Raw genomic sequence first — 26664 nt, 5'->3', positions numbered from 1 at the left:
AATGTATGGATGTATGCTTGCATTCACCAATGATCTCTTGGAAGGACTCAAAGTTGGAAAATTATTATTCTTTTTGGAGACAAATACAAAAACATTGTGATCAGACTTGTCCCCACCAGCTTGGACTCATAATTTGATATTTCAATCAATCTTTGTAGTTGGAGATGATTTCTTTTGATCCCACACAAGTTCTGTAGTGTTCATCTCTTGAGAATTGATGGATACATGGAAGGGATCATTGATAATATGAATTTGGAATGGGAAAATTGGTGAGGAAACAAATGAGGAAAGATTTCTAAAAATGACACTTTTCTTACAACTTTATTTCTGTTTTTCAACATATATAAACATAAGAAAACCAGCAACGTTCCCCCTATATTACATCTCTTGAAACCTGTCAACATATGTGATATGGATCTCTCAGATGTTCAACATTTCATTTAACGCTAACCTAAGCTTGAAATTCAAAGGGGGTAGTAGGGAAGAACAGAAAGAGATAAACATTTCCATTGTGTATATTATGCCATCAAGACTAGCAAAAGTTAAATCATCAGTGAATTCATGTAGAATCGGATAGGTATTTGATGGATCGGTCGATCGATCTCACATCACCGTACAACTGGATGTGTTTTCGTCGCTAAACATGGAATACTGATCGACTCGGTCACCCGGAGGAGGAGGGTAGGGATATGGGGGATAGGGAGGCATGTAGTTAACGGCAGGGGGAGGCCGGGCATACATCATCGGGTGAAACCTCTCGTTCCCGTTGGCACGTTGCTGATTCATCATCATCGTTGCGAGTTGTTGCTGATAATAGGGGTTCCCAGCCATCTGCTCGGGGGCGGCAACGCCCGGAAAGTACCCTGCACCACCACCTCCGCCACCGTTAGGAGCTGAGGCTGGAAGGCCTTGAACGGCGGAAAGGTTGCCCATTTGGCCCATTGGAAGATTACCCATTTGACCCATTGGCATCGGCATGTTCTTTCCCATTTGTCCCACATTCATCATCGTGGTAGGCATCATGCCACCCCCATTCTTGGCTCCATTAGCATTAGCATTAAAATTGATGCCATTACCGGCCCCACCACCTCCTCCACCGCCACCGTTGCCATTTTTATTATGGCCGCCACCGTTTTTGCCTGTCTTGCGGCTGCCCACCACCGTTCTTACCGCCCTTTCCGCCACCTTGGTTTTGGTTGCCACCATTGTTATTCCCATTACCACCTTTCTTTCCACCGTTAGCGCCACCAAGATTCATCTGCACAGGTATATTCCCACCACCACCGCCGCCTTTATTCAAATTTCCAGCTCCATTTCCTCCATTATTACCAGCATTTCCAACACCCTTCATCATGTTATTTTTCATCATGATGTTAGGAATCTGAGCACCTCCATGACCATTGCCCGTAACAAGCTTCTTATTATGCATAGGCATATCATCCATTTCATCATCATCATAGTCGTCGTCATCGTCGTCATAGTCATCGTCATCATCATAGTCATCATCATCGGTCATATCTTCCTCCTCAGGCAGATTGAACTTAACAGACTTCTGGTTCTGATCCTTGTTATTTATGGGCAATCTCATATCTTGAAACCCTTTGAACTGTTGCAATTGTTGAAGCTGCTGCTGAATCTGAGGATTTTGGCCCTGTGGCCCACCTTTCGGCGGGTTGTTTCCACCATTCTTTTGACCTTGGCCTTTGTTATTTCCACCTTTTCCATGATCAATATGCAGATTCTTGAGCTGATTATTCAGATGGTTTTGATTATTGTTATTTGCCTTGCTCGCGCCCCAAATCTCAGCATGTTTTCCATTCTTTGTAAGTTTCTTGACAAGTGTGGCTGCGTCAATATTGCCTGAAACAGTGACCTTCCCCTGCTCTGAATCTATTTTTATTGTGTAAACCCCTGCCATTAAACTTAAAATCAGGCCAAATCCTGATTAAAAAAAATCTCAAAGAGTACGTAGACCAGTTTCACTAATTTGGATAGAATATGTTGCAAAAGTAATTTGAGGTCAAGAAATAAATTTATACCATCAATCTTCTGCAAGATTTTCTTCACTTTTTGCTTACAGCCATCACAGTGTATATTGACTTTAAGAACACAAGTCTGCAAGCACAATCAAAGCCAGAGAACACAAACGGGGTAAAGTTCACATCTTTATCGCTCAGAAGCACAAATCATAATAAACAAGGGAGTAAAAGTAAAAAAAAATGTGGAAATGAAATAATCTACTTTATAGAATTGATTGAAAACTTCAAATTACAACAAGAAAAAGAGAAAAGATAATTCAAAATGTAACAGAGCAGAGACCACAAATCCGAAATGTACAAACTAGCACCCAACTTCACAGGCAAATGGGGAAGAGAGGAAGTTACCTGGATCTTCAAGAACTCCTCCTTGTTCATTTTCACTTGCTCAAACACAAAGAAACAAAGCTTAAAAGAAAGAAATTTCTTGAAGCTATAATGGATATTACTGGTGACAGATCGAAGAAAGCAAGAAGCTTAATGTTGAGAAAACTAAGAAAACTTGGAGGGAGAGTGGGAGAGAGAAGGAGAAGAGAAATTCAGAGGCAGATATGGACACCCATTAGAACTCTACTGTCAAGCTCTTTTTTCATCTATTTCAGAGTTGGAGAAGAAGAGAGACGTGTGTGTGAGAGAAACCATCCAATTACCGAAGTACTCACACTCACATCTTTGGTTTTGGGCCTTTATTTATGCCTACATTTCTTTAAAATTTACATTTTTATATTATATTTTACTAAATGTAGTTTTCCTCAAATATTAAGATAATTACTACACCATAATCCAAGTTTTGTATTGGGTGTCCTAAATGGCTTTCAGGCTTTGTCGGCTTGGCTTTGTGGAGTTTGAGTTTTCTTGGCTTGGCTTCGTCTGGACTATCAATCATGGCTAGGTGAAACAAAAATATGATGAAATGTGTTTACTTATAATCATTATTCTCGTTGAGTGCATATAATGAGGTCTTCTTCTTCTTCTTCTTCTTCTTTCTTTCTTTCTTTCCTTCCTTTTTCCTATTCAGATTTTTCATATTTAATGGATTGCTTGTTACATTAAGTTTACTCGATTGCGTCGTTTCGCCAAAAATATAATTACATGTATTTTAAAATGTAAATATCATGTATTCATAGCTCGTATAACAAAAACAATTAATACACTCAAAAATAGAATATGGTTTCCAAACATATATTCGATAGAGATAAAACATACGCCAAACATGTATAAACCATGTGATATTCGATTAAATCATGAACACGGCATTGTTTTACCATCTCAAATGTTTACACGTGAAATAAAAAATTATTGAATTTTGTACAAAAATTGTAATGCTAAGTTAAAATTATCAATGTAAAAACATGATAAAGATTAAGCATGCATGCTTCATTCTTCAATGCTCGTGACAAAAGTCATCTTGCTGTCGATACTTTCATTTGAACTTTGTAAATTGCTTTTTTAAAATAAAAAATAAATAATAACAATAACTTTATTATATTTTTTGAGAAGTCATAGACATTAGACAGACACATGCGTATAAGAAGATTATCCAAAATAATAATTTTAAAAAAATAACGTTGGATACTTTTATAAAACGATTTTGTCAAACATCAGGCATTTTTAAGGAAACTAGAAGATATGTACGTGCGTTGCACGTGTGAGACTTACAACAACCATAATTTTTGAATTTCTCATGATATATTTTGAATTTATAAAGATCTATACATAAATCATGTCATTGAAAAATTAACCACAAGTTATACAAGTATTCATCGAAAGAAATTTGATAGGGCAGCATGAAGATAATTGTAATATTTTTAAAACTTTTTATTTTTCGAGCAAAAAAAATGTTTAAAAAACATCAGTAAAATATTACAAATCATTTTAAGTAATTATAGATGTAAGAATAATTTGCTTCACATAAAAATGATTTGAATTCATTCTTATTCCTCATTTTCGTTCACTTTGATGTATATAAGAGTAATTATTACACATAAAATCAATTTAAGCTCATTTCAATTATTTTGAAGTGTTCTCTCATGGCACCAAATAACTATTTGGGTTTGTCATGCATAAAGTTTAACGGTTTGGCCCATTGACACTCACGTTAGTGCAATTTTCAATGGTATATCACAATTATAAGAAATAAAAGTCTTGTCTTAGGTAACAAATATAACATTTGACCTGAAGATTAAGAAAATATTAATCTTTCATTGTTATTTAGTTTTGTTGGGTTAAACATGCACGATTGAGAGTAGTACAGAGATGGATGAAGTCTTAGGAAGTTCTTGTGCGTACTGCTGACATTGTGTCGCTTACTTTAAATTTCATTAAAGATATAATTTTTTTTTAAAAAAATTGACTATAAATCTTATTCCAAAATAAAATTTCAGCTTTCTTTAATTTATTGTAAAATTAATCAATACCTATTAAACGAAAATAAGGACATACATGTAAATTCACAAAATTTACGTTATTCATTGATGTTAATTTGCTCAAATTAAAAATAAAATTGTCGCAGAAACTCATATGAAGCTGTTTCGTGGGTCAATTTTGTGAAACATGTCTCCAATCCGACCTGAATCATGAAGAAAAATATTGATATATTATGATATATATCAATGAAACTGTCTCACAGAAGACCTGCTCGAAAATTGGAGAATTAAAAAATTTTGAAGAATAGTGTAAACTTCATCTTTTTTCGATTTATTTTAAAATGCATTAACATTATTTAATAAAAAAAATGTCGACTCATAAAAAAAAACAAATAAAGTGACATGTATTAATGAATATTATTTAATGAACATAAAAACATAGATGTAAATTCACAATTTAAAGTCATATATTTTCAGTCGTAGTAATAATAATAATAATAGTAGTTAGGAAAAAACATACGAAAAAAATATTTTTATTATTGTTATCATTTTGAATTTCATTAAAGATATAATTTTTTTTTAAAAATGGATTATTACTATTATTTAAAATTTTATTAAAGATATAATTTAAAAAAAAAAATAGAGTGCAAATGTCGTTCCAAAAATATAAGATAAATTTAAATGTCACTCTAAAAAATGGTAGATAAAGTTCATTTTTCTTCAATTTATTTTAGAAGTCAGTAATAACTATGAAAATACAAACTAAAACATATATTTATTATTTTTATCATTTTGAAATTCATTATATATATAAGTGTTTTTAAAAAACGGATTGAAAATTTCATTCAAAAAAAAAAATGGATGTAAAATTTTGTTTTTCTTCAATTTAGTTTAGATTTCATTAATTGATAAATGAAAACATAATAACCAAAGAAATTAAATATATAAAATTTTTTTAAAAAATAATGGAGTGAAAATTTCATCGCAAAAAATGGAGGTTAAATTTTATTTTTTTCAATTTATTTTAGAAGTCATTAATAACTATGAAAACAAACTAAAACATATATTTATTATTTTTATCATTTTAAAATTCATTATATATATAAGCTTTTTTGAAAAACGGATTTGAAATTCATTATATATATAAGTTTCATTAAAAAAAAATGGATGCATGAAAAACAAACTAAAACATATATTTATTATTTTTATCATTTTGAAATATATATAAGCTTTTTTAAAAAAACGGATTTGAAATTCATTATATATATAATTTTTTTAAAAAAACGGATTGCAAATTTCATAAAAAAAAATGGATGCAAAATTTTGTTTTTCTTCAATTTAGTTTAGATTTCATTAATTGATAAATGAAAACAAAATAACCAAAGAGACTTAAACGGATTGCAAATTTCATAAAAAAAAATGGATGCAAAATTTTATTTAGTTTAGATTTCATTAATTGATAAATGAAAACAAAATAACCAAAGAGACATATGTATTCATTAAAAAAAATGGATGCAAAATTTTGTTTTTCTTCAATTTAGTTTAGATTTCATTAATTGATAAATGAAAATAAAATAACCAAAGAGACTTAAACGGATTGCAAATTTCATAAAAAGAAATGGATGCAAAATTTTATTTAGTTTAGATTTCATTAATTGATAAATGAAAACAAAATAACCAAAGAGACATATGTATTAATAGGTATTATTTAATGAAGATGAGGACATAGATGTAAATTCACAATTCAATTCATATATTTATAATAGTATAGATTCGTCGGTTTTAACGTTGCATCATATGTTTTTCTTATCCTAAATTTTTTAAAAAATACGATGATTAGTTGGAAAAAGAAAATGGTACTTGTGTTCGAATTCAATAAATATTATGACCGGGTATATTTAAAACATTTTTTTAATAGATTTACTTTATCAATTCAAGTTATTTTTTTATATTTCCCCCTCTATTATTTATTCCATTAATGATCAATTAAATCTCTCGTACTATTCTTGTATTTAAAATGTCAGTGATGAAAATTATGAAATTCACGGTTAAAATTGACCGTGGTTGAAAATGGAGATCATACCACATACACTTTAATCTCATAAATTGCACATAAGCTCAAACAACATATCTCGATTACTGTAATGATTTGAAAAAATACGAACTTATTATGGAACCCTTCTGATTTAAGAGTGTGAAATAACTCGAGGGGTCAAATTTATAACAACCAACAACTAAAAATCGAGGGCAAAATCCGAAACCAACAAGGATAGGAGGGAGCAGAACGATATTAACACAAATAGTTTTCTATATTTCAACAAGTTGGCATCCTTCCTTTATAAGATAATAATAAGTGTTGTCGTTCTTAAAAGCCTAAACCATGATGAAACCCTTGTGCCTTCGTCCATCCACTTTTTCCACATTAGTTTGAATACTTGTGTGCTCTTTTGGACTTCGAGGGACTCCTTTTGCTATAAAGGAAACGTGAAATAAATTCAAGACATCTTGTCATTTCACCTAAAATAATTCATTTTGGAAAATTTCATTCATGTAGAATTTAATAAATATCCCACTTTGAATCATATAATTGATTATAAGATTACTATATAATAAATTACTTTGACTCTATAATTTTCATAAAACGAGGATGAATACAAAATAGGCGTCGGTCTTTGGATTCAGTCTATATATATATATATATATATATATATATATATATATTTTTTTTTTTTTTATTTTCTATTTGCTTAATGTTTACTCAACATATGATTGCATTCACATGTTTTTTCATATTGGTGGATTATTCTTATTCATGTATTGTTTCTTTTATGGAAAAGAATGGAAATTAATAAAATAATAATCATCGGCATAAAGGGTAGATTCAGAATTTTAATCAACAAGAAATGCCTGGAAAAAGATATGAAGTCACAGTCAAATTAAAAACTGTTGGTATACCTATAGTATGAAATAAAATGGTAAAAAACATATAAAATTATTATTTTTTATACTAAGAATATTACTTTTTATTGTGAATATCGGTAAGATTGACCCGTCTCACAGATTAAGATCCGTGAGAGAATCTCACATTAGACTCACTTTTTAAAAAAAAAAAAAAATTGGACCACTCGGGTTTTAGGAGCATGTGGCTCTGCTCCTATATTGAAGGGTTTTTTAAAATTCGAGATATATAAAAAACCCTTCAATATATATATATATATTGAAGGATAAATTCATTGCAATTTCAAGGATAGAATAAATGATGGTCCCCTATAAGTGTTACTGCAGAGAAATATGTATCATACTGCAAACTTTTATGTTAAATCTTTTCCGGCAATCCCTTTTTGGTTGTTAGTTTGCAGAACCGAATAATGGAAATATTACAAATTGGCAAAACTAAAGCCAGAATTCTTACCTCTCTCGATCTTTGACACGCACAGAATGTAGGATTCTAAACAAGTTGAAAGACCCTAATGAGATTATTTCATGTTGTATCTCACCCGAATATGACCTGCTGTATCATAAGTCAAACCCGAAACGGGTAGGTTCGATCTTGGGTGTGGGGGCAGTGCCCACACTCCATATGAGTGGTTGAGATTCTACTTCAGGGGAAAAAAAATTTAAAAAAAAAAAAAATTGGGCCATAAAAAATTCTGGCCCTTGGATGTACCCCTGCAGACACGGCCTGCAGGGTATATTTAACGCGTCAAATGTTCAAGATATCTAATCCAGAAATCACCTCTGTGTTCTCTGCTTCTAAGTTTTTGCTCCTCTAAACTTAAGATAAGAGGCAAACTCGAGAACCCAAGAACACTAGGTATTCAATGTTCAGTAAGCTTTGAAGCAACTCTCACATGTATAAAATTGCGGCCGCAGTCCTTTTAGAACCTTTCAAGCCAAATATTTGATCCTCCTGCAAAGACAACTATTTAACATACTCTTCAATCTGTGGCCATCTAATTCATCCATGCTTAAAACCCAAATAAATACATGAGAAGTCCTACTCTGCATAAAAAATTGGTACATTTTTTTTAATACTAAACTTGGAAAATTAAATGAAAATATATTTTACTATACTTGGATAAAAAGAAACAGAACCAAAATCTTTATGTTCCCCTCAATATACATCTAATACAAAACAGAGAAGGTGAGAACACAATGGCATATATTTCTACAGAAATGAGATTCTTGTGAGAAACATACCTCTTGGTTGTTGAGTGAAACTCTCGTTCAAAAGTGGAAAGCTTTATCTGTCTTGAATGACAGCGAACTCGAACTCGAACTCGACTCGAACTCGTACTCTAATTCTTGTTGGTATTTCATTCGAAATACTGCAGAAGAACAGGTTTCCAATTCGAAGATAGCGTAATATAGAAACCCTGAATGGAAAAGTTCCAATTGAAAAACAGCAACATTTTTTTTTCATGCAGCAGAACATGCAAGAGAAGCTGTCTGTAGCTACTCCACATATTGCTCGACCAAACAGACACCGGATTTGTTAAGCAATCATACATGAAATGATCAAACTCTACTGCTACCACCTCATGTTCATCACGATGCGCAATAAAAACTAAATCGATATCGAAAAACCTTGGCATTGCATGGACTGAAATTCCAATGCCATGTTCACAACACTTAACTTCCCTCCAAAGAAGTACAGCTCCATCATACAGGCTTAGTTGCAACTTAATATTCCTTGGTTCAAGGCATATATAAGTGCATCAGCTAATTATAAGAAGACAATAAAAAAAGTTCCGATATATATATATATACGTATATATACACCACCACTAGTGCTGTAATGCAATTATAACTAGTGAAGTAAATAATTTAGTAGCTCCAAATTATGACTGCTGAACAGATCACCTCTCAATCGAGTGCCTTCGGATTTCTAAACAGTTTTGATATCATGGCATACTTCATATCCCTCAAATGAAATGTTAAGGTTCTTCTAAATTAATTAATTTTGAGAGTTATACGTGATCTTTGTGAAAAATGTACAGCAACTTGAATATATAACATCATACGGTGTATAAAGAACTGAGAGCAGCTTCAAAGCAGAATTTGATTTTAGGTTCACATTAGCGCAAAAATGAAAATAAGAAGACAGTTTCCTCAGATGTAACAAAGTGTCCAAGTGTCAACAAGATAGTTCTCTGTGTTTAACTTCATTTTCTTTACAACCACGGACATGAAAACTCTGCTGTCCAGACGAACTTTACAGTGGTGACTGTACTGCTGATAAAATTGCTTCCTTCAAGCCTTTAACCATGCCATCATTTTTGCGTAAGTGGCAAATCAACAAGAAATTCCATATATCAGTAATCATCAGTATTCGTGTCACGCCCCGAGCCCGCGTCTGCGTGACTGCACAATGGGCCCCTATAGCAACTACTTCGTATTCGTCCTCGCTTTACGAAAATGATTAACCCAAGTTGCTATAGAAGTCCCAAGTTGCTATAGAAGTCCATTGTAGCCCTTTATCACAATCACCACTCCTTCAGAACGCGACGTCCTCGTCGTGACCTGACCCCTCGATCCACTAGCACCGAGAATTTAAAGGTGGCTCCTACAGGTTCAAAAGGTGGCTCCCGTCATGTAGCACTTTGCCCCGCAGGTTCAAGAGGTGACTCCCATGCACGTAGTACTTTGCCCCGCATAGCACTTATTTCTCGATGTTCCATGCCGTTGACCGGCTCTGATACCATTTTGTCACGCCCCGAGTCCGGGCCCGCGTCTGCGTGACTGTACAATTGGCCTCTATAGCAACTACTTCGTATTCGTCCTCGCTTTACGAAAATAATTAACCCAAGTTGCTATAGAAGTCCATTGTAGCCCTTTATAAACTCATTTTAATCTTTGATTTTGTCGATGTGGGACAAGGGTATCACACTTCGGCCATGTTCCAACCATATCACAGTTAAGTTGAAGAGCCCTTGTTTTGCTACCCTTCCTCAAGTGACTAGAAATTAATTCCTTATAAACACTTGGACTTGGAAGCAGTTACCTGGATTTCATCATTTCCAGATACTCGTCCGCTTCTATTAATCTCTCACACTTGCAGAACCCAACAATCAAAGAAGTAAAACCCAACATATTAGGATATAATATTTGAACTCCATCTCAAATAAAATCGTTTTAGCCCTTTCAATACTACCATCTTTACAAGAACCATAAATCAGATGAGAAAATGCATTTTCTGTTGGACTTAGAGGTTATTGGGCTTTGGGCTTGATCTTTGAATGGGAAATTAGATAAGCAAGCAAGATCTAATAGATGGCAATTGGGAAATGTCCCACAATTGGAAAATGAACATAGCATTGGTGAACTTATATTGAGTTGCACTTTGTGGAGGTGTAACAATGATTGGTCAAGAGGCTCTCTCTTGCGCGCACAGGCGCAGGGGGGATGCAAATCATGGGCTCGATTTGCAGTGGAAAAAGGCTTGACTTGTGTGCAAGCGTACGTGCGCGACCTGGGCGCGTCGAATGTCAGGACCGATCAAGGCAAAATTTCCCACCAAGGCTCACCTGGCTTTTGCTATTTTATTTTCGAAAAATTATATAATGGAACAGTTTCAGTTGGCCTTTGGAGTTCCAACTGAAATGACCTTTGGTGTTTCGGCTGGAATAGTTTCAGTTGGCCTTTGGAGTTCCAACTGAAATGACCTTTGGTGTTTCAGCTGGCCAGACCTTTGGCCTTTCGAATGGCCAGCCGTAACTGTCCATATGAGTGCCTATATATAGGTGCAGCCTCAAGTCATTCAGATAATCCAACACACTCCCCTGCTTTATGATCTTCGTAGCTTTGCTTCCAACTGTCTCGGCTGCTGCTGCTTCACCAGTTGCTGTTACCTTGTTGTTGTTCTGCTCTCGTGATAAAGTTCAGGTACTTTTTAAGTTCGCCGTGGTGGTGCCTTGTGCTACAGTACTACTGGTTTTCCGTTGTATCCTGGGAAACAGACGTCCGCGTTCATCCTCGCAGCACACACCGGAGGGGATGAATCTGTTTTAAGGACACTGTATTTTCATACAGGCCTCGGTTTGATTTAATTTTTGCACTGTCCTGCTGTTTTGTTTATCATACTGCTTCGCTTGAGACTGCACGTTCCTTTAAGCATTGTGCTATTTCTTTTGTTTGCAATAATAGTACATTGTTCTCGTGTTCCTTTCTGTTTGTGCATATACATTTTGTATAACAATCTTAAAACAGATTACTCATTACGTGCTGTTTCAGATATGGCTACTGAATCCAGTGTGCAAAGGGAAACTGTTCGTGTTGTCCCTCCTCAATTTGTCCCTCACGGTACCCCACGTGCTGCTGTGGTTGCTGTTCCAGCAAGTCACGGTGAAAAACCCGAGAAGTTTACTGGTGTGGACTTCAAAAGATGGCAGCAGAAGATGCTGTTTTACTTGACGATGTTGAACCTGGCTAGATTCCTCACCGAGGATGCTCCTAAACTCAACGAGGGTGAGGGAGATGTTGAATCTGTTAGTGCAGTTGAGGCATGGAATCATTCTGATTTCTTGTGCCGAAACTATGTACTAAACGGATTGGCAGATTCGCTCTACAACGTGTTTTGCGAAAAGAAAACGGCTAAAGAGCTGTGGGAATCCCTTGACAGAAAGTACAAAACCGAAGATGCCGGGGCCAAGAAGTTTCTTGTTGGTCGCTTTCTGGACTTTAAAATGGTGGATTCAAAGCTGGTTATCAGTCAAGTTCAAGAACTACAAGTGATTCTTCACGAGATTCACGGTGAGGGGATGACTTTGAGCGAATCATTCCAAGTGGCTGCTATTGTTGAGAAACTACCACCAGCTTGGAAGGATTTCAAGAATTACTTGAAGCACAAACGAAAGGAGATGAATGTCGAAGAGCTTATTGTTCGACTTCGTATTGAGGAAGACAACAAGAGTTCGGAAAGAAGATTGTTTTCTCCTGTTGCCCGCTAAGGCAAATGTTGTCGAGCATGGTCAAAGCTCGAAAAAGAGAACCTTCTCCTCCTCCAACAGAAAGTTGAACATGGGACCCAAAGAAGGCGTTTCAAAGAAGAAGTTCCCGGGAAAATGCTATAATTGTGATGGCATGGGTCACAAGGCATCTGAGTGTAAGAAGCCAAGGAGAAACCGCGAGGTGAATGTGGTCGAGAACATATCTCAAGAGGTTTCAAACATGAATCTCTGTGCTGTAATATCAGAGGTTAATCTGGTGGGTTCGAATCCAAGGGAGTGGTGGATTGACATGGGTGCCACTCGCCATGTTTGCTCGGATAAGGAGATGTTTGCAACTCTTGAGGAATCTGAGAATGGGGAAATGCTGTTCATGGGAAATTCCGCCACTTCTGAAATCAAGGGTCAAGGAAAAGTTGTCCTAAAGATGACATCGGGAAAAGAACTGACTTTGAACAATGTGTTGTATGTACCTGACATCCGCAAGAACTTGGTGTCCGGGTCGCTTCTTAACAAGCATGGTTTCCGCATTGTGTTTGAGTCAGATAAGGTGGTTTTGTCTAAGAGTGGAATGTTTGTTGGCAAAGGTTATGTTTGTAATAGTTTGTTCAAACTAAATGTAATGGCTATTAAGCCCGTGATGAATAAAGTTAACACTTTTGCTTACTTGCTTGAGTCTTCTTGTTTATGGCATGGTAGACTTGGGCACGTTAATTATGATACAATCCGTGGATTAATTAACATGAAAAGCATTTCTGCATTTCAAATTGATAAACAACACAAATGTGAAACTTGTGTTGTGGCAAAACTAACGAGATCATCTTTTCGAACTATTGAAAGAAATAGTGAACCACTTGATATAATTCACAGTGATGTATGTGATTTAAAAGGTGTACAAACTCGTGGTGGAAATAAATACTTCATTACTTTTGTTGACGATAGCACAAAATTTTGTTATGTGTATCTCCTCAAAAGTAAGGATGAAGCTATTGACAAATTTATCCAATATAAGAGTGAAGTTGAAAATCAACTTAGCAAGAAAATTAAGGTGCTAAGAAGTGATCGTGGAGGTGAATATGAATCACCGTTTGCTGAGTTTTGTGCTCAACATGGTATCAAACACGAAAGAACTGCACCTTATTCTCCTCAGCAAAATGGCATTGCAGAGAGAAAGAATCGCACTTTGAAAGAAATGATGAATGCGTTGCTATTAAGTTCTGGTTTACCACAGAACATGTGGGGGGAAGCTGTTCTAACAGAAAATTACCTTTTAAATAAGGTGCCCCGAAAGAATCAAGATAAAAGTCCATATGAGTTATGGAAAGGTAGAAGTCCTTCCTACCAATACTTGCGAGTGTGAGGGGTGTCTTGCCAAGGTAGCAGTACCCACTCCAAAGAAAGTAAAGATAGGACCAAAAACTGTGGATTGCATTTTCATTGGATATGCTCAAAACAGTAGTGCGTATCGTTTTCTTGTATATGAATCTCAAATACCTGATATTCACAAGAATACGATAATGGAATCAAGAAATGCTTCGTTCTTTGAACACATGTTTCCATGCAAATCTAAGGAAGAACCAAGTTCATCCAAAAGATTATATGAAACAATTGATGAAGAACAAGAGCTTGATCAAGACATTGAACCTAGACGTAGCAAGAGAGCTAGGACTGAGAAATCCTTTGGTCCGGATTTCATCACTTTCATGATGGAAAGTGAACCTCAAAGCTTCAAGGAAGCAATTAGTTCATCTGAGGGACCTCTATGGAAAGAGGCTATCAATTCCGAAATGGAATCCATTTTACAAAACCATACGTGGGAATTAGTAAATCTTCCTCCGGGAAGCAAACCACTAGGCTGTAAATGGGTTTTCAAAAGGAAAATGAAATCAGATGGAACCATAGATAAGTATAAAGCCAGATTGGTAATTAAAGGTTACCATCAACGTGAAGGATCTTGATTACTTTGACACATATTCTCCTGTATCGAGAATAACCTTTATTCGTGTGATACTTGCGATTGTCCGCCTTGCGGAATCTTGAAGTACACCAAATGGACGTAAAGACTGCTTTTCTAAATGGAGATTTAGAAGAGGAAATTTACATGGAACAACCTGAGGGATTTTCTGCGAATGGGCAAGAAAATAAGGTATGTAAACTTGGTGAAGTCTCTGTATAGGCTTAAAACAAGCACCAAAGCAATGGCACGAAAAATTTGATAAGCCATGATAGAAAGTGGATTTAAATTCAGTGAATGTGACAAATGTGTATACATAAAGAACACTGAATTTGGATATGTCATCTTATGTCTTTACGTAGATGACATACTTATCATTGGTAGTAATGATAAGATGATCAAATCTACCAAGAAGTTATTGAACTCAAGATTTGACTATGAAAGATTTGAGCTTAGCCGATGTAATCCTTGGAATTAAAATTCATAGAACATCAGAAGGGCTAGTCCTTAGTCAGTCACATTATGTTGACAAAATACTTGAGAAATTCAATAACGATGACTCTGCATTGGCTAAAACCCCGATAGATACCAGTAATCATCTATCAAAGAATCGAGGGGAGAGCATGTCTCAATTAGAATACTCTCGAGTCATTAGAAGTCTGATGTACTTAATGAGTTGTACAAGACCAGACATAGCCTATGGAGTAAGCAAATTGAGTAGATTCACGAGTAATCCAGGAGTTGAACACTGGAAAGCAATTATCAGATTGCTAAGATACTTAAGGTACACTCGTGATCATGGGCTGTACTATACCAGATATCCTGCTGTTATCGAAGGATACAGTGATGCAAATTGGATATCTGATATGAAAGACTCAAAATCTACAAGTGGATTTGTATTCACTTTAGGAGGTGCAGCAATTGCGTAGGAAATCTTCTAAACAAACTGTAATAGCCAGATCCACGATGAATCTGAGTTTATAGCTCTTGACAAGTGTGGTGAAGAGGCTGAATGGCTGCGTCACTTTTTAGAAGATGTTCCAGGATGGGAAAAACCAGTGCCGGCTATATACATACATTGTGACAGCCAATACTGCGATTGGTAGGGCACAAAATAATATGTATAATGGTAAGTCTAGGCATATACGTCGTAGACATAATACCATTAGACAACTACTCTCAACTGGAGTTATCTCTGTTGACTATGTAAAGTCAAAGGATAATATAGCGGATCCGCTAACCAAAGGGTTAAACAGAGAGTTAGTTGCGAAAATGTCAAGGGGAATGAGGCTCAAGCCTATAGAATAAATTGGTGCGAAGGAAAACCCAGCCTACGCTGACTGGAGATCCCAAGAACTAGGTTCAATGGGACAACCTAATCGCATTAATTTGGAGAATCACTGTGGGGGTTATCCTTAATCCATTCCTATTATGAAACAGTGAATGTTGAGGATAAGCTTACGGCTTTTAATGATTCTGATAAGAAGCAATATAGAATCACCTATGTGAGAGAGAATTGGGGCCGCTTCAAAGGAATTGCAAGGCTCAATTCTAGACCCTCTTGCAGAACCAGGCGTGTGTTCATGGTCCAAAACGAACACAATCATGAGAACTGAATAGTATTAGGAAGAGTCTTGTGTGAAGTATATATTAACTCACACAAACGGCTGTACAGTTCAAAGACATCATGTCTACTGTCAACCAGTGAATTGTTATGCTTTCACAAGGGAAGGTTCAAAGGGTAATACCTACCTATCTTATGCAAGATTCAACTGTTGAACTTTATCACGAAAAATCATCGATTATCTTTCAATTTCCATTCATGTGGGAGATTGTTGGACTTAGAGGTTATTGGGCTTTGGGCTTGATCTTTGAATGAGAAATTAGATAAGCAAGCAAGGTCTAATAGATGGCAAGTGGGAAATGTCCCACATTGGAAAATGAACATAGCATTGGTGAACTTATATTGAGTTGCACTTTGTGGAGGTGTAACAATGATTGGTCAAGAGGCTCTCTCTTGCGCGCACAGGCGCAGGGAGGTGCAAATCATGGGCCCGATTTGCAGTGGAAAAAGGCTTGACTTGTGTGCAAGCGTACGTGCGCGACCTGGGCGCGTCGAATGTCGGACCGATCAAGGCAAAATTTCCCACCAAGGCTCACCTGGCTTTTGCTATTTTATTTTCGAAAAATTATATAATGGAACAGTTTCAGTTGGCCTTTGGAGTTCCAACTGAAATGACCTTTGGTGTTTCGGCTGGAACAGTTTCAGTTGGCCTTTGGAGTTCCAACTGAAATGACCTTTGGTGTTTCCGCTGGCCAGACCTTTGGCCTTTCGAATGGCCAGCCGTAACTGTCCATATGAGTGCCTATATATAGGTGCAGCCTCAAGTCATTCAGATAATCCAACACACTCCTCTGCTTTCTGATTTTCGTAGCTTTGCTTCCTACTGTCTCGGCTGCTGCTGCTTCACCAGTTGATGTTCCCTTGTTGTTGTTCTACTCTCGTGATAAAGTTCAGGTACTTTTTCAGTTCGCCATGGTGGTGTCTTGTGCTACAGTACTACTGGTTTTCCGTTGTATCCTGGGAAACAGACGTCCGCGTTCATCCTCGCAGCACACACCGGAGGGGACGAATCTGTTTTAAGGACACTGTATTTTCATACAGGCTTCGATTTGATTTAATTTTTGCACTGTCCTGCTGTTTTGTTTATCATACTGCTTCGCTTGAGACTGCATGTTCCTTTAAGCATTGTGCTATTTCTTTTGTTCGCAATAATAGTACATTGTTCTCGTGTTCCTTTCTGTTTGTGCATATACATTTTGTATAACATTTTCATCACAAGTAAGCCCATTATCCAACAAGATGGTCAGCATCTTACCAGTCTCTTGGTCTTCCCATTCTCACAAAGCTTCCCAATCATCTCATTAGCAGCTGAACAACTAGGCACATATCCTACCAACACCATTTTCTTACAAAATACCAAGCTATCATCCAATCGTCCGTTTATAGAACAACCTTTAATCATCAGATTAAACGTCTCTACCGGTGGCTTATATCCCAAACTTCCCATTTCTTCTAACAGTGGAATTGCTTCATCGATCCTTCTATCCTCACAACATGCTCCAATGAACAAACTACAGACAAAAGCATTCTCTTGAAAACCTCTCTTAAGCATTTCCCCATATATCTCCATAGCAGTATTCATATTTCCATCTTGACTTTGGCAAAAACGACCGACGAATATAAAACAGTGCCCACGATTATGTCTTTCTGCAACATTTGCTTCAATGACATTAATCCATCTTCTATTCGATCTCCCTCTATCATTTCGTAGACCAGACAAGTATTCACGATCAGCGCAGAATCCGAACACTTCTTCCCACACATCCTATCTACAATATCAAAAAAAAATTCCAACTTTCCTTCTTTACATAAAGCATTAACCATAATTTGCATTGTTACTTTATCAGAGCGAACCCATGTTTCAATCACGTGGCGATATACACCCCAAAGCAAATCGATCTTACCAGATTTTTGCATCACATGAAGCAGAATATTAAAACTATCAAGTTCAAAAGAAAAACATGATTAAACAGCAATTTGCAAGCATCAAGAAGAACATCAACCATTCTCAACTTTGCACAGTTTCGAATGAACAAGTCAAACTCAAAAGAGATTGAGTCAACAGCCTCATAAGTATTTAGCAAAGAATCAAGAACAGTAAGTACTTGAGCTTTATCATCAGAGGACGGTTTAGATAAAACCTTTTCAAGTAATGCCTCGTTAGAATAGATGCCGTACAAGCCTGTTGGCTAGGGATTTTATTGACTCAAGTGTAATAAACAATCTTTATTTAATATAATTCATTATTTCATGGTTTCATATTTCTTTATCTGTATACTCATGTTATCAAACATAGATAAAGACCTTGATTATACTTTAATACAAATAAATCGTAATTCGATGTTGAAACTCGTTTGTAAACACTGCATATTCTAAATTCGTTCCAAGTCAATTCAGCCGCCTAAAACAGGGATAAATGCCGCTTAAGCTCGAGACTAGCATCTGCGATGTCGTGTACTGCGTTTCTTGGTAAGGGCATATAGATTTCCAAACATACAGATGGATAGTCATATGATGATTATATCGAACAACCCTCCCTCGAACTTTCCAAGTGGTTATCATTCATCGAGAGGATAAGTCCTGTGGTTATGATTGTACACCATTAGTCCTTACGACCCGGGACAACACTGAGGCTCTATATGCTATGGCTGTGCTTTGACTCGTTTACCGGCTCCAGGAGAGTCATCAGGTGGCGAGGTTGGGTACAGTTGCGACACATATAAGAGCCAGTGCATTGTAGTCGGGGATTCACCGCTCACCTACGGTTGTGGATATCATGTGTGATCTAATGAAATAATAGTGCATGAAATCTCTGGCCAGAGTATGAGATTTACGTTAGAGAAGGAGTTCTCAAATAGTACATGCGATGCCACTATTATAGTTATCACATTGTTATCGAATTAATATGCAACCCTCGATGAACCAATGGTTGCAGATTCGATCGGGTATATGAGATGAAGGGACCGTACTGTACGTTAATCATAATCGACTTGTTCTTGCAGTCACTATCAGTGATACCTAGGGGATCATGGGGCGATGCTAGTAGACACTCTTACCATGATCCGATGGGTGCAATCAAAAATGAGTTCTGACATTCTTGATCAAGGTGTTAATGAAAAGAATGAGTCTAACTAGGGTAAGCCCGAATAAAAGATTATCTCCCGAATCACAAAGAGTTGTGAACTCACGGCTAGCTGTATCCCTGAACCATTGAGGGTCACACAAGCACTGGATCGTTTGTTGCCGTTGAAAGAATAAATTCAAGAAGTTGAATTTATATCATATATTAAATTCAAGGAGTTGAATTTATGATAATTAAATTTTGAGAGAATAAATTCAAGGAATTGAATTTATAAAATTTGAAAATTTAATTTATTAAACTCAAATGTTGGGTTTATTAAATATTAAATTTTGGGGTGATGAAAATTCAAGTAATTGAATTATAATTTATAATAATCCAAATGTTTAATTTATAATGTATTTAATTTATTAAGCTTAAAAGTTGAGTTGATTAATTAATAAATTAAATATGGTAGTTAATATGTTTAATGGGCTTGTATGAGTACAAGTCCAACATAATAATTAATTAAAGTTTTAATGGGCCTTGATTAAATTAATTAAATTTGTTGGACTAACCCAATTAATTAAATCAAGCTCATTAATATTAATTATATAATTAGGCTATGACATAATTATAAATAGGGGATGCAAGTCAAAACCCTAGCCTACGAAGACAAAAATTTCGAAAATCACTCTCTCAGACCCTAAGAATTTCGGCCACCTCTTGTAGGGAAAGAGTTTGAGTCGTCTCTCAATTATTTTATCTCCTACGCAAAATATCTTTCTTATTTTCTAGTGCAAATTGGAAGATGTATATATCATCCAGTCGTGGACCTAATTAGAAGGGAAGAAATGAGTCTTTTGAAGAAAGTTCGTAGGGATTCATCAAGATCTAGATCCGTAATACCAGATCAGTTGGTGCCACGTGAATAATTCACAAAGTATAATTTTCTAACATCATATATATGTTTTTGTTAAAACCATACGAGCGTCCAAAGCAAATCATATTTGATTGTCAAAATAAACAAAAATTTTAAAACTTCCGCTGCATTTAGGCGAGTAGAAAACCAGATCCAACAGCCTTAGCATCCTTTATGAGCCTGCCTTTGACCAAAATATGGATTGTCATGCAAAAAGTGGAAGTCCCATGCTGGATACGCATCTATTTGACCGATCAATGAAATAAATTCAGGACTTTTCTTGAATTTGTAGGTTCTTTCAGCTGCAACAGTATAGTTTGAACTAAGAGGTTGGTGAATTCAACTGACTTGAATCTTTTTGTAACGGTCTTTGACCGACGACTTCGGTTGTAAATAAATCTAGCAAGTGGACTAAATCAAGTTATAATAATTTGATAATGAGTTCAGGTATCGTACTCATAGAAATCGATGTTTAAATAATAGAATATGAATTAGTTTTCCTAATTTAAGCTAATCAAATTCAAATGAGATGTGATAAATGAATTAAAACTAAATTAAACAATTTAAATAGATTAACTAAAGCAAAAAAAAAATCCAAACTATTAATTTAGATGAAAATTCAAATTATTTAAAAATGACTACGTGCATAACGGTACCGAGACAAACTTATAATCTACGTGTCAAAGTCTAATTCAATAAATTAAGTATGTAATTCACGAAGAAATTCCCAAAATTATTTATTAAACGATTTCTCTAATTACTAAACATAATTAAATCTAACAGTCAAATTATTCCTAAATTAATTTAATTAGATTCAACTGCATTGTGAAATTTCAGTTTTTCAACCTAAAGTCGCACACTGGACCGAATAAAATTTTTAGTCAGTTTAACCATGTGTTGATTGATGTAGTGAAGCAAATATCAATTTACCACCTTCCGATTTTAGATTAACCAACAAATATTCAATTTAATTGACCAGATTAAAAGAACATATAATAAACGAAATCGATCAATGAATAAAAATAAATAATAAAATTGAATCAAACTCAAAATATCAAAAATAATTTGTCTCGACCCTATCGTTACCTTAGTTCATAAAAATATACACCATAAATTCAAAACAAAAGTTAAAACTCGTGTTTAAATTCATAGAAGAAAACATAATCAAGATAGAATGAAAAAAATTCTCAGTTATTTGGTGTGTCGAGGTCTTCCTGTTGCTTATGCCTCTATCTTCCTCCGTGTAGATGTTTTTTGCATAGTCTTTTGCTATATTCACTGTAGCCTTCTATTCACTTCTTCTATTCTCCTTTTATCTGTCTTCACGCCTCTTTTTTATCCCTCTAATAGGCCTAATCCTCCAATTTTTGCAGCTTATGTCAAGTTCAAAAATTGTAGATGAAATTGTAGAAATTTTGTTTTTTAAATGTGACGATTCATCTTTATCAAGATCTGCACAGATTTTCTTCCAAAACTTCAATATTCTCAAGGAAAAAAAATATTTTATTTCCTTTCTTTTACTATTTTGTTTCTTTTGAAATGTTGTAAAATCATCTTATCAACCAAATTAGGTTTTTTTTTCTCTTTTATTTAAATATACAATCATTATAAAACTAATTCAGATAAGTAGATAAAAAGTGATAAAAATACTAGATAAGCACAAATATTATAGAATTAAACCTTTATAAGATTTAGGCTCATCAGTCTTCCAGTTCAGTCCTTCATGTAAAGAATCTAGTATTGACGTACTGATATTACTGTTCGAGTTGTACCGAGTTGTGAATTAAGGTGGGGAAATGCATCCGAAATATTTTCTTAGAGTGTGAGGAAGGAGTGGAACAAATTAAACATTTCTAGCACATTTTCTTTGTACCCTTGGCACCTAAATTGTTGCTCCAAAAGGTGAAATCGCTCACCTTAGGCGCCCCTCACCTCCGGCCCGACAAGAATGTGAGAGGAGGTAAATCATGGTGACTCAGCCATCCAGCAGCAGCTAGACCTTATGCTATACGCCGCGCACAAGGAGCTCCCCCTCATTGGAGGGAATTTAACTCTCACACTGCCGCTTGCGAGACTCGATCCCTGGTCATTGCTCCAAGATTCACCGCTGTTGACCAACTGAACTAAACCCATGCGGGGTGGCACCTAAATTGTTGAACAGGAAAGTGGTTAGTTGTCTCGGTGAATGACTATTTATTTGAAACTAGTAGTCACGAAACACACCTTGCTTTTACGTCTAAAGTTGTATTTGTGACAAACAAAATTATAGCTAAATCTTGACTTAAAAGAAAATCAAGATAAAAGTTCATACTGACCTGATTGCAAAAGGAGTGAGGAAAAATGACATTTAAAAAACTCGGCCTTCTATATTTCTAGAGAAAATCACAATCTGAAAAGAAATTAGACGTACATGCCAATTCTATTTTGTCAAGAATTCGACAAATTGAAAAAAAAAAAGTCATTAATTGACCAAGATCTAAAACAAGTAGCAACTTTATCTTCTAAGACATAGTTTGGTATATGGGATAAGGGAGGGATTGATAAATAATCCCCCTTCTCTCATGTTTGGTACATTTTTAAAAAGCTCATGATAATATCATGGGCCTTTGATAAATAATTTTTTAGAAGGATAAAATATCCCTTCTATTAGGTGTGATAATTTTTATTTAAGGATAAAATACACTACAAATGACTTAATTACCCTCAATTTATAAATGATTTTTATAAATCTATGCTAGTAGGTAGTAATTAAAATCAAATAAATATTTTTATTTATTTTTATATATTATATAATATGATAATTATATAAATGAATTCGAGATAATTATATAAATAATTTTTATAAATTTTAATAAAATTATTAGTATCACTCGATTAACATTAAAAAAATTGATATTTGACTTGATTCAAAAATCAAGGGCTCAATTATCATATTATATAATATATAAAATTAGGTAAAAATAAATAAATCATGCAAGCACTATCGGCGTATGAATAAATAAAAATATGAAATCAAGCTACAACTTTGAAATGACAAAATTTATTATGATAAGGTTAATTTTGTCATTATAATCTAATATATAAATTTAATCACTCTTATTAAAATCATACCAAACATTAAATATAATATCCTACATCTTATTTATCCTTAACTTATCCTTATATTATATATCACATGCTTATCCTATCATATGTACCAAACTATGCCTAAATAGTTTATGACATCGATCTATTAAGCCAGAACTCCAATTCCTGTGAATTATTAACTAAACCATATTAAGGGTCGTCAAACTTCATCTTAGCATCATGTTTCACAATCATAAAAATTGTGAATTCGGGAAGTCATTTCAAAATCTATTAATACTCAATATGCATTACCTGTAAAAAGTTTAAATCAATAAAGAAACATAAACAATATGAAAATCCCAACAGAAACGAATATAAAGTGAAAACGTGTTGAAAACAACTGTGTGACAACACTCCCCCACTGGCACCATTGAGGTAAAAAACATTCAAGATTCACCGGATACCACCTCGGAAAGGACAAAGGTTGAACCAGAGAAATGCGTAATGCTCGGTAAAAACTTGTGTGAAACGATCTAATGGGTTGTATTTTGTGATACGGAGCTGTTATTTGGATCATCCATGAGAAATATTACTTTTAATACTAAGGCTATGTTAGGTAGCCATGATAAGGGAATGATTATTAAATAATCATTCTAATATCATTCTTTATCTTGTGTTTGATTCATTTTTTATTTAGTATTCAAGCTATTGATTATGATTGAAAACCCTCACTAATCATGTTATTTGTGTGATTAAATATCCCTCCTCAAAAGTGCGATAATGTATAATTCTTTAATACTGATCATGATAAGATTATATATTGACTATAATACCCTTGATTTGTTTTCCTCAATATAATATGAAAGTTAAAATTAGTCAAAATATAATAATTAATTTAATATTTAAATTTTTATTATATTTTTTTATAAATTAATTTCATATAATTTTATTATTTTCAATTATTTAAAAAACAATAATATTATAATTAACACTAAAATTTATTTCACAATAAAATTAATATTTAAAATATTATTACTATTTTAATTATCAATTAAATATATATATATATATATAAATATATTTCTAATATATGTATTTAAATTAATATAATAAATATAAAATATAATTATAAATATTTAATTATCTATCAAATTATTTTAAAAATATTTATAATTTTTTTAAAAAAACAATAATATTATAATTATTACTAAACTTTATTTAATATTAACATTCGAAATATTATTTCTGTTTTAATTATTAAAATAAATGTATATATATAAATTTATTTCTAATAAATATATTTATATTAATTTTAATAAATGTAAATTATAATTATAAATATTTAATTATCTATCAAATTATTTTAAGAATATATATTTAATTAGCATTTGGAGTATTTTGATCATTATAATAAAATTTATAAAATTAATCTATCATTTTAAAATCATACCAAACACCATGTTATTTATCCCACCATATTATTAATCCATATATCTCATTTTTTTAATCACTCTAGTTATTAATCATTTACTTATCTTATCACACGTACCAAATGGAGCCTAAGGCATAGTTTGGTACATGGGATAAGTGAGGGATTGATAAATAATCCTCCTTATTCCATGTATGGCACATTTTTAAAAAGCCCATGATATTATCATGGGCCCTTGATAAATAATTTCTAGAGGGATAAAATATCCCTTCTATTAGGTGTGATAATTTTAATTTAATGATAAAATATACTACAAATGACTTAATTACCTTCAATTTATAAATGATTTTTATAAATCGATGCTAATTAAAATCAAATAAATATTTTTATTTATTTATATATATTATATAATATATAATTATATAAATGACTTCGAGATAATTATATTAATAATTTTTATGAATATCAATAAAATTATTAGTATCACTCGATTAACCTTAAAAATTGATATTTAACTTGACTTACAAAAGCAAGGGCTCAATTATCGTATTATATAATATATACAATTAGGTAAAAATAAATAAATCATGCAAGTACTATCAACGCATTAATAGATAAAAAAAAATATGAACTCAAGCAACAATTTTGAAATTATAAAATTTATTATGATAAGGTTAATTTTGTCATTACAATCTAATAGATAAATTTAATCACTCTTATTAAAATCATATCAAACATTAAATATAATATCCTACATCTTATTTATCCTTAACTTATCCTTATATTATCTATCACATGTTTATCCTATCATGTGTACCAAACTATGCCTAAGAGTATTGTCTTTTTATTATGAACATTGATATGGTGGACTCGTTTCACAGATAAAAATTCATGAGACCGTCACACTAGAGACCTACTCTCAGTGCTCGTGCACCAACATAATTGCTGAGTAAACTGAATCTGACCAACATAATGAAAATTCACTATATTCAACTGGGAAAAAGTGATCAAAATGAACAGCTTCTTGCAAAAAGCATCACTTAAACAACCTAATTTGAACAATATTTTGATATAATTTCTTTTATTTTATCCGGTATTTTAATTATATTTATTATAATTTTAAAAATAAAAAATAATTATGCCTAATTTAGTATTATAATAAATCAGTACGTCTTACTAATTAACTTACTATTTAACTGTCCATTTTTACTGCAAAAAATAAAAATAGAATCCAGTTAAAAATAATTATGGATAGTAAATAACACCCTCTGAATCAAACAACTTCAGCAAGGAGCTAGAATTTTGGATTAAAAAAAATGTAAGTATGATGTATGGTGCCAATAAAAACTTGGAAGATTTGAAAATTCGCTCACGGGACCTAATCTGAGATAAAATTCTGTAATCATCAGTGTAATTGATCGGGATAAATAAATTATAGAAATTATACGATCATTAATTTAAAGGGTTTTGTGGTGGCCTATTGCCTCAGAGATAGTTGGGAGTTGGCGTCACACTTTTGTACTAATTAATTGTCATTATTATATATGTGACTGAGTTTGAAATTCTGCAACCTAATTATTAATAATGACGTAATCCGAGTGAATTTGATGAGTTGGACAATCCACCGAATCGGATAAGAGTGTTGTTATGACTTATTTTTGGAATGTCAAGATTTTTTTGGAGAGCTAGTAACTCTTTTTTTTATGTAATTCTTTATGTTATGAAAATATTTTGTTTGTTATTATTAAGTGTGGTCGAAGAAATGAATTAATTTTTCATAGTGTTGTATTTAGAGACTTGTCTGTTTCATAATTTAGTAATATGAGAAGAAATATTATTTTTTTATTTTAAAAAAATTCTGGTGTCACGGGTCTCACGGGTCTACTCGGCCCCGTTTCGTATTCAAAGTGGGGCGAGTCCGAAGAATATTTAACCGGGGTTGGGCGGATAATGTGTCAAAAAAAATTTCATGGAGAGGGTCTTGGGTTTAGCCAAACCTACCCCATACCCGCCCAATTGACATCTCTAATTTCTGGCTCTGCCACTGTCTGTGACTATGCGAAAGATCCTTTGAATAGAGATCAAACATGCTATTTATAGGAAGGAAATGAATGATTACTTTGCTTTCAGTGTTCGCTTACTAAGTGTTCACTTACTAATTAGGACAAGATCGATTGACGTATCAAGAGTGTTTAGAAGGGGGTTGAATAAACACTCACAATTAAAACTGATCTTTTCGAATTTTGAGTTCAGTTTGGTGACA

At 33.8% G+C, this 26664-nt stretch overlaps 1 protein-coding gene, 2 long non-coding RNA genes and 1 pseudogene across 3 annotated transcripts; all 4 read right to left on the bottom strand.

Moving 5' to 3' along the window:
- Positions 1–350: 350 nt before the first annotated feature.
- LOC140830702 (heavy metal-associated isoprenylated plant protein 32-like) lies at positions 351–2710 on the bottom strand (annotated as a pseudogene).
- A 5390-nt stretch (positions 2711–8100) lies between these two features.
- LOC140829710 (uncharacterized) lies at positions 8101–9731 on the bottom strand. Its single transcript, XR_012117499.1, has 3 exons — positions 9427–9731; positions 8603–8730; positions 8101–8404 (listed from the first exon to the last, which is right to left on the bottom strand). It is a non-coding gene; the product is annotated as an uncharacterized lncRNA (long non-coding RNA).
- Positions 9732–17135: 7404 nt separating this feature from the next.
- On the bottom strand, positions 17136–20148 carry LOC140829566 (uncharacterized). Its single transcript, XM_073192881.1, is given in 4 exon segments — positions 17136–17516; positions 17519–17869; positions 17872–18108; positions 20055–20148. Coding segments are annotated over 4 exon segments (1029 nt in total). The 3' UTR covers positions 17136–17169.
- A 1497-nt stretch (positions 20149–21645) lies between these two features.
- LOC140830701 (uncharacterized) lies at positions 21646–23472 on the bottom strand. The gene is made up of 3 exons (XR_012117665.1): positions 23114–23472; positions 22052–22407; positions 21646–21788 (listed from the first exon to the last, which is right to left on the bottom strand). It is a non-coding gene; the product is annotated as an uncharacterized lncRNA (long non-coding RNA).
- Between the last annotated feature and the right edge of the window lie 3192 nt (positions 23473–26664).

The sequence above is a fragment of the Primulina eburnea genome, chromosome 4 (genome assembly GCF_022965805.1).
Source record: "Primulina eburnea isolate SZY01 chromosome 4, ASM2296580v1, whole genome shotgun sequence".
NCBI lineage: Eukaryota > Viridiplantae > Streptophyta > Magnoliopsida > Lamiales > Gesneriaceae > Primulina > Primulina eburnea.
This window is presented reverse-complemented; position numbering and strand designations above follow the sequence as displayed.